We start from the raw sequence: 13694 nt of genomic DNA, 5'->3' as shown, positions 1-13694 counted from the left end.
TTCAAGAGCAAGGGGAAGTTGAATTCAGTCAAGTGAGCCCAACAGTGGTAGAGGTGGCCCTGGCACAGACGGGTCGACACGTGGGGGAAGCTGGAGAAGGACTGCCGACACACCTTGAGGGAGAGTCGTTACGGGATAGGGATTGGAAGAGGATCAAGCAAAACAGTTACAGAGTTTCTTGTCGTAATGGCAGCACCTATTTTCCACCCATGACGAGGATTACGGCCGCACGGATGCGGTCAAGCATCAGATCCCGACCGGGGAGGCTGCGCCCAGTAGGGAGCGCTATCGACCTGTGCCCCCGACATTGTATTCTGAGGTCCGCACCCTCCTGAAAGGAATGTTGGATAAGGGAATTATCCGTGAGAGCAGCAGTCCGTGGGCCGCCCCGATAGTACTGGTACGGAAGAAAAATGGTTCCTGGAGGTTCTGCGTGGACTATCGAAGATTGAATCAGGTGACCAAAAGGGATGCTTTCCCACTGCCCCGAGTAGAAGATTCCCTTACAAGCCTCACACAAGCAGCCTGGTATTCAACTCTCGATCTGGCCAGCGGATACTGGCAGGTACAGGTGGATGAGCGGGACAGGGAGAAGACTGCGTTTACTACTCCCTTTGGGCTATATGAGTGGGACCGGATGCCGTTCGGGCTCTGCAACGCCCCCGCCACCTTCCAACGGCTAATGCAGCGGTGCCTGGGCGGCCAACTAATGGAGACTACTCTCGTCTACCTTGACGACGTGATCACCTATTCCCCGGATTTCGGGTCCCATCTCCAACATCTCGAACAGGTCTTTCGCTCCCTGGAGAGGTATGGGCTGAAGCTCCAGCCGGATAAATGTCAGCTTTTCCGAAAGGAGGTAAAATTCTTGGGCCACATAGTGAGTGCTGCGGGGATCTCGGTTGATCCGGAGAAGGTGGCAGCTGTGCAGGGGTGGACTGCCCCTAAAACGGTGCGCCAGGTCAGATCCTTCCTGGGCTTCGTCGGATATTACAGGCGATTCATCCAGGACTTCTCCAAAATCGCTAAGCCGATCAATCAGCTGCTGGGAGGTGCGGGACGAGTTCGGGGCCGGGGGTCCCCATTGATCCAGTGGGGTCCTACGTGCGAGGCCGCCTTCCAGAAACTCAAGCAGGAGTTACTACAGGCCCCGATTCTGGCTTATGCCGACTTTACACAGCCTTTTATTTTGTACACCGACGCTAGTAACCTGGGCTTGGGAGCTGTCTTGGCTCAGAGGCAACAAGGAGAAGAGAGGGTAATTGCTTACGCGAGCCGAAGCTTGCACCCGACGGAGAAGAACGACGCCAACTACAGTTCGTTTAAACTTGAGCTACTGGCAATGAAGTGGGCGCTAAGCGAAAAGTTCAAAGACTATCTGTGGGGAGCGAAGGTGCAAGTAGTTACGGACAATAACCCGCTGGTACATCTACAGACCGCCAAGCTGGGGGCGGTGGAGCAGAGATGGGTGGCACAACTGGCGAATTTCGATTACCAGCTTCGGTACCGGCCTGGGAGGGAACATACAAATGCCGATGTACTGTCTAGGCTGCCGGAGGAAGGATTGGCGGGCCCGGTAGTGACACTCGAAGTAGGGCACGACGAGGGATTGATGGTGGGGATTGTGGAGGTACCAGGGCAACCATCGGAAGAGCCCCCTGGTTGTTGGGGATGGGACCCGCAGCGTTGGAGGTCTTGGCAGGGCGAGGATGAGGATTTGTTGTCGGTCCGGACTTGGCTGAGTCGAAAAACATGGCCAGAGGGAGAGGAATGCCGGGCCCAGACCCGAACAGTGCGAGGACTGCTGGGGCAGAGAAGGAGACTCTACCTGAGGGAGGGAGTGATCTGCAGGGCCCTCCAGGATCCCAGGTTGGGCGACAAGGTTTGTCAGGTGGTGGTCCCCGAGGGACGCTGGCCGGCGTTGTTGGAAGCGTATCACACCAGAATGGGGCATCAAGGGCAAGAGAGGACGACAGCACTATTGCGGCGATACTTCTACTGGCCGGGGATGGAGGGCACGACAAGGGCCTACCTTCAAGGGTGCCCACGTTGTATACTGTTTAAGACCAGGAAAGAGGTACGGGCCCCGCTAGTTCCAATCCAGGCCAAAGCACCCTTGCACATTGTCGCCATGGACTATTTGACCCTGGGTCGACCGGTGGACCGGATCCAGTATATCCTTGTGGTCACGGACCTATTCACCAAATACGCTTGGGCCGTCCCCACCTTGGACCAGACTGCCATTACCACCGCCGATGCCCTGTGGAAATACGTGGTCCAACCGTTCGGGTGCCCCGAAGTACTCCATTCTGATCAAGGGCCTAACTTTGAGTCCAGAGTGATTCACGAGATGTGCCGACTGTATGGAGGGAAGAAGACCCATACGACCCCTTATCACCCCCAAGGGAACGGAGGGTGTGAGAGATTCAACCAGACGCTGCTGAGCCTACTGGGGACCTTGGAGGAAACACAGCAGGGCCATTGGGCCGACAGACTTCCAGCATTGGTCCAGGCATATAATAACAGCGTACACAGTACTACTGGTTACGCCCCAACCTACCTGATGTTCGGAAGGCATGTAAGGCTCCCAATTGATCTGCTTCTGGGGACTGCTGCAGCGGAGGAAGGGAGTAGTCTGACTGAGTGGGTGACAAGACACCATCAGCGTCTCCAGTCAGCTTACGAGCAGGTTTCGGGCCGGATTAATCAAGCTGCAGTGAAGAACAAAAGGCTGTATGACCGGACGGCTCGTGAGGCACCGCTACTGCCAGGGGAGAGGGTGTTGGTAAGAGACAACCGTCGACGAGGGAAGGGCAAATTGAGTGACCGGTGGGAATCCCAGCCCTATGTAGTCCAACGGCAACCACACCCAGACCAGCCGGTGTATGCCCTTCGTCCCGAAGGGAGAGCCGGTCCAGAGCGGGTGTTGCATCGCAATCTGGTCCGCCCTTGTCCGAACTATCCTACTCCTGTTGCAGATAAACCTCCGGTTGAAGCGACATGGATGCCCCAGTTGGTGGGATGGGCAGTGGTCCCAAGGGGACTAGGCATAGAGCCACGGCCTGAAGAGCCCCCTTCCCCAGCCAGACGGTCCCAGCGGGAGAACCGAGGTCGGCCCCCAGCCAGGTATGGAGACTGGGTGTCGGGATCCCGTTCTCGGGACTAGAACGGTTTGGCAGGGGGGTATGTCACGGTGTGACAAATGGAGAGCGGAACTGTTCTGTTGGATTGGTGTTCCCTCCGGGAGGATAACAATGTAACACCGCTCCCCGTGCCACTGTGTACCTGTTGCCTTGACGACAGTAATGATTACGTGACATCAGGTGTGGAGAATTAACTAGGCACTTGAAAACACATGAAAGGCAAGAGAAAGGGACTGTTGGTGTGGTTCTCCTTCGCTGAGAAGTCCTTTATTCGGGAGTTGCAATTGGTGAGGGAACATTGTGCGAAGAGGAAAGTGCTGACTTGAGAGAGCCCCGATGACGTTGGAGGAGGAGGAAAGCACACTATAAAGGCTGAAGAGGGAGTTAAGTAACATTGTGTGAAGAGGAAAGTAACATTGTGTGAAGAGGAAAGTAACATTGTGTGAAGAGGAAAGTAACATTGTGTGAAGAGGAAAGTAACATTGTGTGAAGAGGAAAGTGTTGACTTGAGAGAGACTTGATGGCATTGGAGGGAGAAGAAAGCACACTGTAAAGGCTGAAGGAGAGAGTTAAGCAAGCGGAAACTGAGTCTCTTAAATGCGTGTATTCGACACTGAATTGGATGTGGTTTGGAGTGCTGGATTGCGATTACAAATATCACTGTTTGGAGTGTATTTGATTCATTACCGACCTCTTTTCTCCTCTTTCCCCAATTAAAACTGGTGATGTGAATTCTGTCCGTGTCTGTGGAGAAATATTCAAAGCATCCTGCTCAAACACCGACGATCGCAGCTCTTTTGACAGAGACCCATGGGTGAGTGCTGGCCTTACTTACACCTTGTGAAGTGGAACTGCAGTGTCCAAATTGACGTGTCTCCCACATTGTATGTTTGAGGTGGAATTGCTGTGTGTGTGGAAGAATTATTCCTTATTGCCGTGTCCTCCCCATGTGTCATACTGGTCTACTGCTTGGAATGAGAGCTCAGTGGTGGTGATCTGCGCCATCTGGCCGGATGTCAGAACGAATAAAATCTGTGTCGAATTAAACCCCTCTGTCATATTATCAGGAGAACTGTACGCCTTGTCTGGAGTGTCTATCCTGTCGGTTCTCGGGGCGAGCCTGTTCAGACTGCTGACGGGAGCCTGCTGTATGCCTTAGCCCACTCGTGCTGTGGGAAGTGTCCATCCCCTCTGAGAACGAGTGTGAAAGCTGTGTGATCTGCTGGAAATAGCCTTCCTGTCTGGGAAAGAAGCTGCTTGCAGCCAGTCGACATTGAGTCAGCTACATTCCTTTGGCCCACCTGGACTGTGAGAAGTGCTCGTCCCCTTTCGCGGCCCTGTGTCCGTGCTGCCTATCCACCTGTCCATCGTTCATCTATGGTAAACCCTGCCCCTGTGGGAAACATAAGGCCCGACTCACCCGTCGGAGTTCCCCTGGCCACTTACCGGTCCCCCGTGCACTCCCCGTAGGATCCCGCACTCTGGAAGAGGGTGGGAGAGACCTTGGCCACTGTCCCGTGGGCTTTCGACCACTGAGAGTGACGAAGGAAGAGGATTTAAATTAGGATTTTCCAATTGTTTTAACTTCAGAAATAAACTTGTTACATTTTATCTCTGTCTCCGACTCGTCTCTGACACGCTCCTCGAGGTGGTCCTGGTTTAGGGTTGGGTGCAGTTACGCTTGGCCCACCCCGACCTGTGACATAAGTACATTAAAAACATTAGTCTTCAACTTACCAGTTAAGTTTAACGTGCGCCTGGTAAATACGCCATAATAATAGCAATCCATAATGGAACTTGCGCACCTGCTTTTAAAGGGAATGTTGGATGACGCTCTGATTGCTTTATTTCACGTTACGCCCAAACCACACCAATGAATAAAGAAGCTACTTCAGACCAACCCATTTTAGACTTGCGCCGGGCGCAAGAGCCATTTATCCCGCCAGGAAAATAGCAACAGCGCCGAGACCCGCCCACAAAGTTACTTGCGCTTCGCGCTTTGACACTTGCGTTTCAGATCGTTAAAATAGGGCCCTATATCTCTGCATTAGCAATGAACATATATTATTTTCTTCTGCCACAGGGCCCAAACTTCATCGCCATTATCTCTATGTAAATAATAAAATGTCTTGGTCAGAAGCTCAGGGTTACTGCAGAGAGAGGTTTACTGATCTGGCTACTGTAGACTCTATGAATGATGTGAACAAGTTGATGAATACAGTGAAGTCTTGGTATAGCGGGTCATTGTGGATTGGACTGAAGAGGACGACACAGAGTCGATGGCTCTGGTCTTCAGGTTATGACACTCTTAAGCAGTTCAGTGGATGGCAGTCAGGAGAACCTAATGGTGATCCAGCATGTGTGTTTTTCGCCAATGGATTTTGGAGTAAATATTCATGCTCAAATCGTTTATTCTTTGTGTGCTATAATGGTGAGTAGTCTTTTTTTTCAATTCTTAATATTCAGTTGAGCTATAAAAAAGTGCTAAAATCGTATTCTTATTTTGCATCTCTCAAAACAAGGTATTAGAAACATTGTGATTCCAATTTGGAAAAACTGGACAGATGCTCAGAGTTACTGTAGACAGTATCACATCGATCTGGCCACCATCAGCAGTCCTGAGGAACAAAAGCAGCTGTATAGTGTGGTTGGAAATGGGCCATGGGTCTGGATCGGTCTGTTCTTTGACTCTTGGCAGTGGTCTGATCAATGGAGTCTCTTTAATTTCAGATACTGGGCGACAGGATACACATCCCTGAGTTCTGGATCTGGTCACTGTGTTGCCATGTCCACAACTGACTCTGGGAAATGGATTCAAAACAGCTGTGATGAAAAGTTTCCCTTTATCTGTTACGGAAGTGAGTTGATTATATAAGAAATTATTATATTCATAGTTAAATTACACTACTAATAAACACATTCCTTGACCTGACATAATATGTCTTTATAATGTTGAATTAATTCTGTATATTCTGGTTTGTGGGTAATTTTATTTTGTTTTTTCCTAGATGATGAGTTAATTAAAAGGCAGATTGGTAAACTGCTTTTGTCATGTGATGTGTTACGATCCCCTGCTAAAAAATGCAGTTCTGGTGAGCCTTTACTCAAGACAGCAATTTTAAATAAGGTATGTAAAAAAGTACTTTTTAGACAAATACACAAAAAGGTTGCATGGTTGTCACAGGCGGTTATGAAAAAATGTATGGAGCCATGGTGTGCCAGATTTATATTTCGTTTTTCCAAAATAATTTGGCTTGCAAGTGTGCCTGGAGACTCTGAGGAAACATTACTATTGTTGTTAACTATGCTGTTTCAGCTTTTTGTTTTGTTTTGTTCAGATTGCAGAGATTAATGGGGCTGTATAGCAAGACAATGAGCTGGAGAACGGATGAAGATGGAGATGTGTTTCACCTGGAAAGCTTTTAAAAAATACTTGTGATGGGAATTATTAATACTTAACTTTATTTACATTTAGATATATTCAGTTTTCATTTATGAATCAAGTAATCACTAAATATCTTCTAAAAATGTACTTTTAAACATATATTTCTTTTTTAATTGTGCCTGTTATGGTTGACGTTTTTTAACATCTTTTTTAAACCAAAATTTTCAAAGATACTTCAAAAGTAGTACTACTAGCATATTTTTTTCAATAGCATTGATATAAAATGTATAGCAATCATCCATGTATAATATATTTTGAAGGTTTTAGCAACTTGTAGTTATTTAAAAAAAATCAATGGTTTTAAGCTTTATGTATTACATTTTATTACCTTTATTAAAATGTATTAAACTTTTTCATTGACATAATAACCGCATGTTAAACAAATATTTATTTTACTGTTTTACTGTATATGTAACATTAAAAAAAGGGGGAAAAAAGAAAGTGCTTCTGGATCAGTGTTTACATGGCGCTATTGTTTTTTCCAAGTGGTTGATATCCTTAGGACAACATCATGTTGACCCTGGGACAACATTTAAATCAACCAATCAAATTTCAGAAATAAGTTTGCTTTAACGTTATTCTTCCAACCTAGATTAGGTGCTTCCAGACCATTGTTTTTCACTTATAATTTCCCTCTGATTTCAGGGGTAAATTATGGTTAGGATTGGGGTTTGGTGTGGGTTTAGATTTTAATTACAAAAATGTTGTACTTAGGTCAACAAAATATGTTGTCCTGAGGACAACAACCACTTGGCAAAATCAGGTTGAGCTGTTTACATCTTGCTACGTGGTTTATTATACTGCATGTAAAAGAACAGGTAAACCATTAGTCTGCAGCGTGCTGATTCACTCTCGCAGTGACGGTTCTACATTAATTCACTCTCCGGGCGAGATCCCCTCTGGGTGCCCCCCCACCTACTCCCCCATCCGAGAAAAAAAAAAAAAACAGCCATGTTTTACCATAACAATAGTGTAAGACAAGCTTATATTTCTCAATTGCACAAATTCTTCAACAGAACATTAAAAAAAAAAAAATCTGCACAAAACAGTATAAGTTTTCAGAACTTAAATATACTCTTTATACATAAAAGTGGGGGGGCACGGTGGCTTAGTGGTTAGCATGTTCGCCTCACACCTCCAGGGTTGGGGGTTCGATTCCCGCTTCCGACTTGTGTGTGTGTGGAGTTTGCATGTTCTCGGGGGTTTCCTCCGGGTACTCCGGTTTCCTCCCCTGGTCCAAAGACATGCATGGTAGGTTGATTGGCATCTCTGGAAAAATTGTCCGTAGGGTGTGAGTGCGTGAGTGAATGAGTGAGTGTGTGTGCCCTGCGATGGGTTGGCACTCCATCCAGGGTGTATCCTGCCTTGATGCCCGATGACTCCTGAGATAGGCGCAGGCTCCCCGTGACCCGAGGTAGTTCGGATAAGCGGTAGAAAATGGAATGGATACATAAAAGTGGCAACATATGTACAATCATGATGTAACATGAGAGGAGAACAACAATAATATAAAATATTAAGAATAATATACAAATAAAATATAGAATAAATATTCTAAATAGGACAAATCCTTCATCACACTAAAACAAATCTAATTATTACACTATTGCACTAAGAACACAACATAAACCTGACCTTTCTGACCTTTCTGGCCTTCCTTGATGCAAAATCATCAATAATGTCATCATAGGAAATCTGCTCCCCTATTGAGTGATTGATGCTGATGATGGCAAGGCCAGTGAGCCGTTCCTGAGACATGGTTGACCTCAGGTACGACTTGATCAACTTTAGTTTTGAAAAGCTCCTCTCTGCTTGAGCCACAGTGACTGTCAGAGTAAATGCAATCCTGAGAGCAGTCCAAAAGTTGGGGTAGATCTCCGATAGATCCTTATCATGCATAAAAGTGCTAAATTCAAGGAGGCTGATGGTTTTTGATGGCAGGTGAGGGAAGTAACTTATGAATTGCAAATTTAAATAAACATGCCCTTACATGCCAAATGTCTGCCATGATTGATTAGACGTTATATTAATCTAATCTGAGGGAGGAACAATTAGCTCCTTGGTTACTGCCTGGAATTATATTGTCACGCAACAGAGTTTTAGCAAATAGCAAATGTTTGTCTTTGAAACTTCCTACACATATGTAAATTTCGTTGGCTAATTACAGGCCCCAACATTAACCCAAATGATGGAAATAAACAATAACTACTTGTAACAGTTTTGTTGCAGAGCACAATCTTATGGTGAAATTAGATCTCGTGTTTGTTGAGTTAAAACCGAATTATTGTTGTATTAGCATAGCAAGCATCATAGCAAGAAGGCTAACAAACGTAAGAGTTAATGTTATACCACCGATTACCATTAGCCCTTCATTGATGACATAGATACCGTTACTGTAATCATACAGAGAGAACGTAGTTGCCTACCTTTATCTTTTACTCTTTTCCTCTCTTCTTCTTTTCTTTTTTCCTATATTGGGCACCTGACGGCTTTAACCTTTTCTCTCCATCACTGTCACTGTGTTTATCTGGCACTCGACAATCAACAGATTTCCCATTCCCCCGTCAGCTGCCCGGTTCACCCGTGCCTAAAACCGCCACTGCACCCTCGGCTATTTTGTCATTATACCTGATGCAATTAGATCACAATCCTCCCAACAAACTTTATTCAAGTGCATTTTTTCATATCTACATTTGCATTTATTCATTTGGTACACGCTTTCATATGATTCATAAAAGCATGCACTCTTTTGGAGCTAAACATGATTATATCATGTGTGTGCATTGGCAACTGAACTTGTGATCTTTGCACTGAAATAATCTACCAGTTGACCTTCACAGGAACACTATGCATAAAATTGAGGGATTTATATAAAAAACGCAGGAAAAAAGAGCATACAATGCAATGTGTAACAAATTCCATGTTTGCATTTTCTTATTGGTACATGATGTATCGCTTTTCAGCCATGCAATATGTGTCCATCATATTATAGTCTTCAACAGTACAAGGAGTTTCTGAAAAATAAACTATAATCAGTTTTGACCGTTTCAGAAATATCTTTGAGATAACGTCTTGACATGATGTCCTTATATAATGTCTCTATTAATCTTACTTAGTGAGAAAGGCAGGTTTAGTTTAATCTCCAAGAGACAAATGTTATGTTAGGAAACGTTTCGTTTTTCATTACATATTAAGTTACAGTGGCTGTTGTCAAACATTTTGTCACGAATGAGGTTCCTGCAGACTCTTCCGTTCGCCACCAGAGGGCTCCCTCCCCAGAATATTGAACTTATTTGGACTTCAATTCCCACATGCCTGTTGCTGATTACTTGCACACCTGAACTTCATTGTGGGAGCTATTTAAGTCATGTACACTCCTTGCATCTTTGCGAAGTCTTGTTTTGCCCCGGTTAACATTTCTGAGCTATCTCTTATTATCTGCCTTTCTGTGAATTACCCTTGGACTGCCTTTACCGTTCGTGTCTGTTTGCTGCCTGTCTCTGGACTCTGATCCCTGGTTACTGGAATACTCGATTGTTTGCTGCCTGCCTCGACTTACGCCTGCCACTGGATTCACGATTGTCTGCTGCCTTCCCTGACCTATGCCTGCCATTGGATTACGAACTGTCTTGCCTTTGATATTGTGTTTGCTGGTGATTGACTCTGCTTGTACGACCTTGGTTTCAATAAAGCTGCTCATGGATCCTCAAGATTCAAGTGCTTCATTACACATTTATTTGTTTTATCCACTATTTGAAAATGCTTTTGTATACCTTTTCTACAAATATCCTGCTTAAATTTTGGTTACTGGCAAAAAACCATCTTCAATTGTGGTTTAACTACAAATAGCATCATTAAATTGTCTTGTCTGTGGTAAAATCATTTAAATAAATGGTTTTAGAGACTTTTTTCTCATTTGAATAAGTAAACATGTTTGTTTTACCTGCATGTGATTTTTTTTTGCCTTTTCAAGTCACAGGATTGGCCAATCAACTTGACGAATGGCATGCCAGTCTCCAACCCGTACATACGGGTATAAAAGGAAGATGGCCTGCCCATTCATTCACCTTTTGTGCTGAGGAACCTGAGAACCATTCTTGGTCGCTGCAGCGGATGGCGAAGCACTGTGGCATGAAGGACACAACGTCTCGCTCCCTCTATCAGGGAACTGAGGTTGCATACAGCATACACTGGCTCTACACGGTGGTTGTAGAATCTCGCAAATGTATTGCCAGAGAGGCACAGGAGACCTTGGGATCCCTGTTTGAAGACAGCTCTTTCCTTCTGCGTTCCTCCAAAACAGACAAAGAGCTGCTCAGAGTTTCTGAAGCTCTGCGTGCGGTCCAAGTAGAAGCGCAGGGCGCGTACTGGACACAACACGGTAGGGGTTGGGTCTTCCTCCCCATGGGGGAGTGCCTGCAAGTTCACCACCTGGTCCCAGAAGGGAGTGATGGAAACTTTGGGCATGTAGCCAGGCCGGGATCTCAGGCACTCGTTGGACACAGAGAGTATTTTTATCCAAGGTTATCAATTAATTTCATAAAATAATCTGCTTGCTATATGCTCTTTAATGATCAGCTCTTCCAAGCTTTAAGAAATATCACCCGTGCTTCTAGGATTACTCCCCCTGCCGCAACTACAAGCTCTTCAAGCTTCTTCTCGACATTTCCTCATCTCTCTAGATTTAATGATCCCACAAATTATTATTACATTTACATTTAGTCAATTAGCAGACGCTTTTATCCAAAGGTGGGGTAACCAATGGAAGCAATTGGGACAGCATAAGTACAACAAAAGTGCAATCAAAAAAGAAGACTGGTCTCATATATCCTAACAAAGTATACAGAGCAAGTTAGAGTTTTTTTTATTTATTTTTTATAAAGAGTAGAGAAGAAATAGAAGTCAGTACTGATCAGTCAGGTGTTGACGGAAGATATGTGTTTTCAGACGTTTCTTAGAGATGGCTACAGAATCTGCAGATCTTGTAGCAGCGGACAGATCATTGCACATAGGTGGAACCGTTCCGGAGAAGGTACAAGAGAGAGATTTTTTTTTCCACATTCTCAGCAACTCTGTCTCCTACTCCGATGCCTCAGACTCCGCTGGTCAGTTACAAACACTGAACTGTTAGTTTGCCATTTTGGAGGCAAAAGAATCTTGACTTGTGCGATCTGTAGCTCTCAAGGCCACTCCACACCTTTCTGCCCTAAAGCTTACACTAACTGAGCTCAGCCCGCTGTCCGTGGCGGTGATAATGTAAGCACGCATTTCAACGGTAGAGGACGTCCTATTTTGGAGTTTAAAGTTTTTCCCCTATGTGACTATTTTAATGAATCTGTGTGTTCTTTCCCTCTATGTAAATTTGCTCATCTTTGTAGGTATTGCAAGGACGCGCACCTGAAATCTGTATGCCCACGTCTCTACAGAGCTTTAACTCGAGGGAAGGCCCTCCTTCGGAAAAACTTCTGAGTGGACACCCCTCTAACTGTCACGACCAGGATGAGACACAAGGACAGAGGACCCAAGCACAGACAGTATCTAGGGGGTTAACAAGGGTTTTAATATAACATGAAACAAAACATAAAACAAAAACCCATGATAGTGTAAAACAAAAGAACAGCAAGGTAAGGAGAAGAAGGCTACAAAGGAATGATTAAACTAAACTAGACTATACAAGACTAAAATACAACACTAGACATGACTACAAACTAAACTAAACTTCACTGACAAGACAGGAACTCACCCACGTGAATCGAAATGAACCAGCACAAGACAGAAAACACATGGGCATTATAAAGGGATCAAATCAAGAGGGAAAAAGGTGCAGGGCATGAAATCAATAATGAGGAGACGAGAACAGAGACCAGACCGGAGCGAGTGTATGGAAGGCCATAAGGGCCATCATTGCCTCTCTCCACATAAAACACAAGGCTCTGTCATGAGACACACAGATGCCACTAGATCAAGAGAAACATGACATGATGCGGCAGAATCATAACACTACCCCTATTAATGTCCCAATGCTATCATGTAATTTCTCTTCTCACCCTGATCCGTCCGTTTTCGATTACCTAATCACTGATCTGTCTCAAGGGTTTCGTGTAGGGCTTATTTCTTCTCTCTCGAGCAACTTTGTAGCAAAAATGAAGTCAATAATGCTTGCGTGAGCGGCCCATTCTCTCCTCCGTCATTTAATTCATTCCGAGTTAGTTCGCTAGGTGTGGCAATTCAATTCAATTCAATTCAATTCAAGTTTATTTATATAGCGCTTTTCACAATGTGTATTATTTCAAAGCAGCTTTACAGGGGCAAACAGGAAAAACAGAAAAGTTAAAACACAGCACAGTGCATGGTATTTATACAACGAGTAAGTTCATTCTAATAAATAACATCTAATTTCTAAATAAATAAATAAATAAATGAATGAATGCAGTCTCCCGGTGAGCAGGCCAACACTGCCCTGCTGTGGCGAGGAACCCAAACTCCAATGATTGATTAATGGAGAAAAAAACCTCGGGAGAAACCAGGCTCAACCGGGAGGGCCAGATCCCCTCTGACGTGTCATAGCTGCACTCAGACTGCTGACGTGTGGTTTAGGTTTAGCATTTAATACCAAATATTGTAACTTCAGCATTAATAAGACAAATAGTCCGTCTTTGCTCTTGGTTGGGGATGTAGTGGTCTGAGCTGGGATGGTCCGATGGTCATATTTCTCTTGGCAGCTGGTGGAATTTCCTTAGATGGAGCTGGGATGGTCAGTCAGTCTGCAGCTGTATCTGGTGTAATCTCAGATTGGGGATGGGCATCTGTCGGTCGTCTGGACATGGCAACCCACAAATATTCAGGGAAAAAACAGTTTGTATTCGATATGTCCTCTCCACATTCAAACAACACCGCTAGTGTTAACAAATATATCTCCTCTAAGCCTTTCTCTTTACTCTACGCCTCAGTCAATAACGCCATTCTGTTAATCAAGTTAGCAGGACAGGGTTCTTGGCTAGCGAAAGCTGATATTAAGGATGCCTTCAAAACTTTACCCATTCACCTCTTAGACTGGGCGTCAAATGGCTTTCAAAATTCTACTTCACAGCCAGACTTATCATAAC

At 44.9% G+C, this 13694-nt stretch overlaps 1 protein-coding gene across 8 annotated transcripts in view; it reads left to right on the top strand.

Annotated features, from left to right (window-relative positions):
- LOC130417612 (uncharacterized) overlaps positions 1 to 6807 on the top strand; it is a 50949-nt gene extending 44142 nt beyond the window's left edge. For 6 of the 8 annotated variants that reach the window (XM_056743272.1, XM_056743276.1, XM_056743277.1 and 3 more), the window contains 4 exons: positions 5227 to 5574; positions 5666 to 6001; positions 6152 to 6270; positions 6482 to 6807. In XM_056743272.1, coding sequence (XP_056599250.1) covers positions 5227 to 5574; positions 5666 to 6001; positions 6152 to 6270; positions 6482 to 6508 — 830 coding nt within the window. In that variant the 3' untranslated portion in view covers positions 6509 to 6807. Of the gene's footprint in view, positions 1 to 5226; positions 5575 to 5665; positions 6002 to 6151; positions 6271 to 6481 lie in introns of those variants that run through there. The other 2 variants (XM_056743274.1, XR_008906197.1) reach the window with 2 other exon arrangements.
- The last annotated feature ends 6887 nt before the right edge of the window (positions 6808 to 13694 follow it).

Source organism: Triplophysa dalaica, chromosome 3, assembly GCF_015846415.1.
Source record: "Triplophysa dalaica isolate WHDGS20190420 chromosome 3, ASM1584641v1, whole genome shotgun sequence".
Lineage (NCBI taxonomy): Eukaryota > Metazoa > Chordata > Actinopteri > Cypriniformes > Nemacheilidae > Triplophysa > Triplophysa dalaica.
This window is presented reverse-complemented; position numbering and strand designations above follow the sequence as displayed.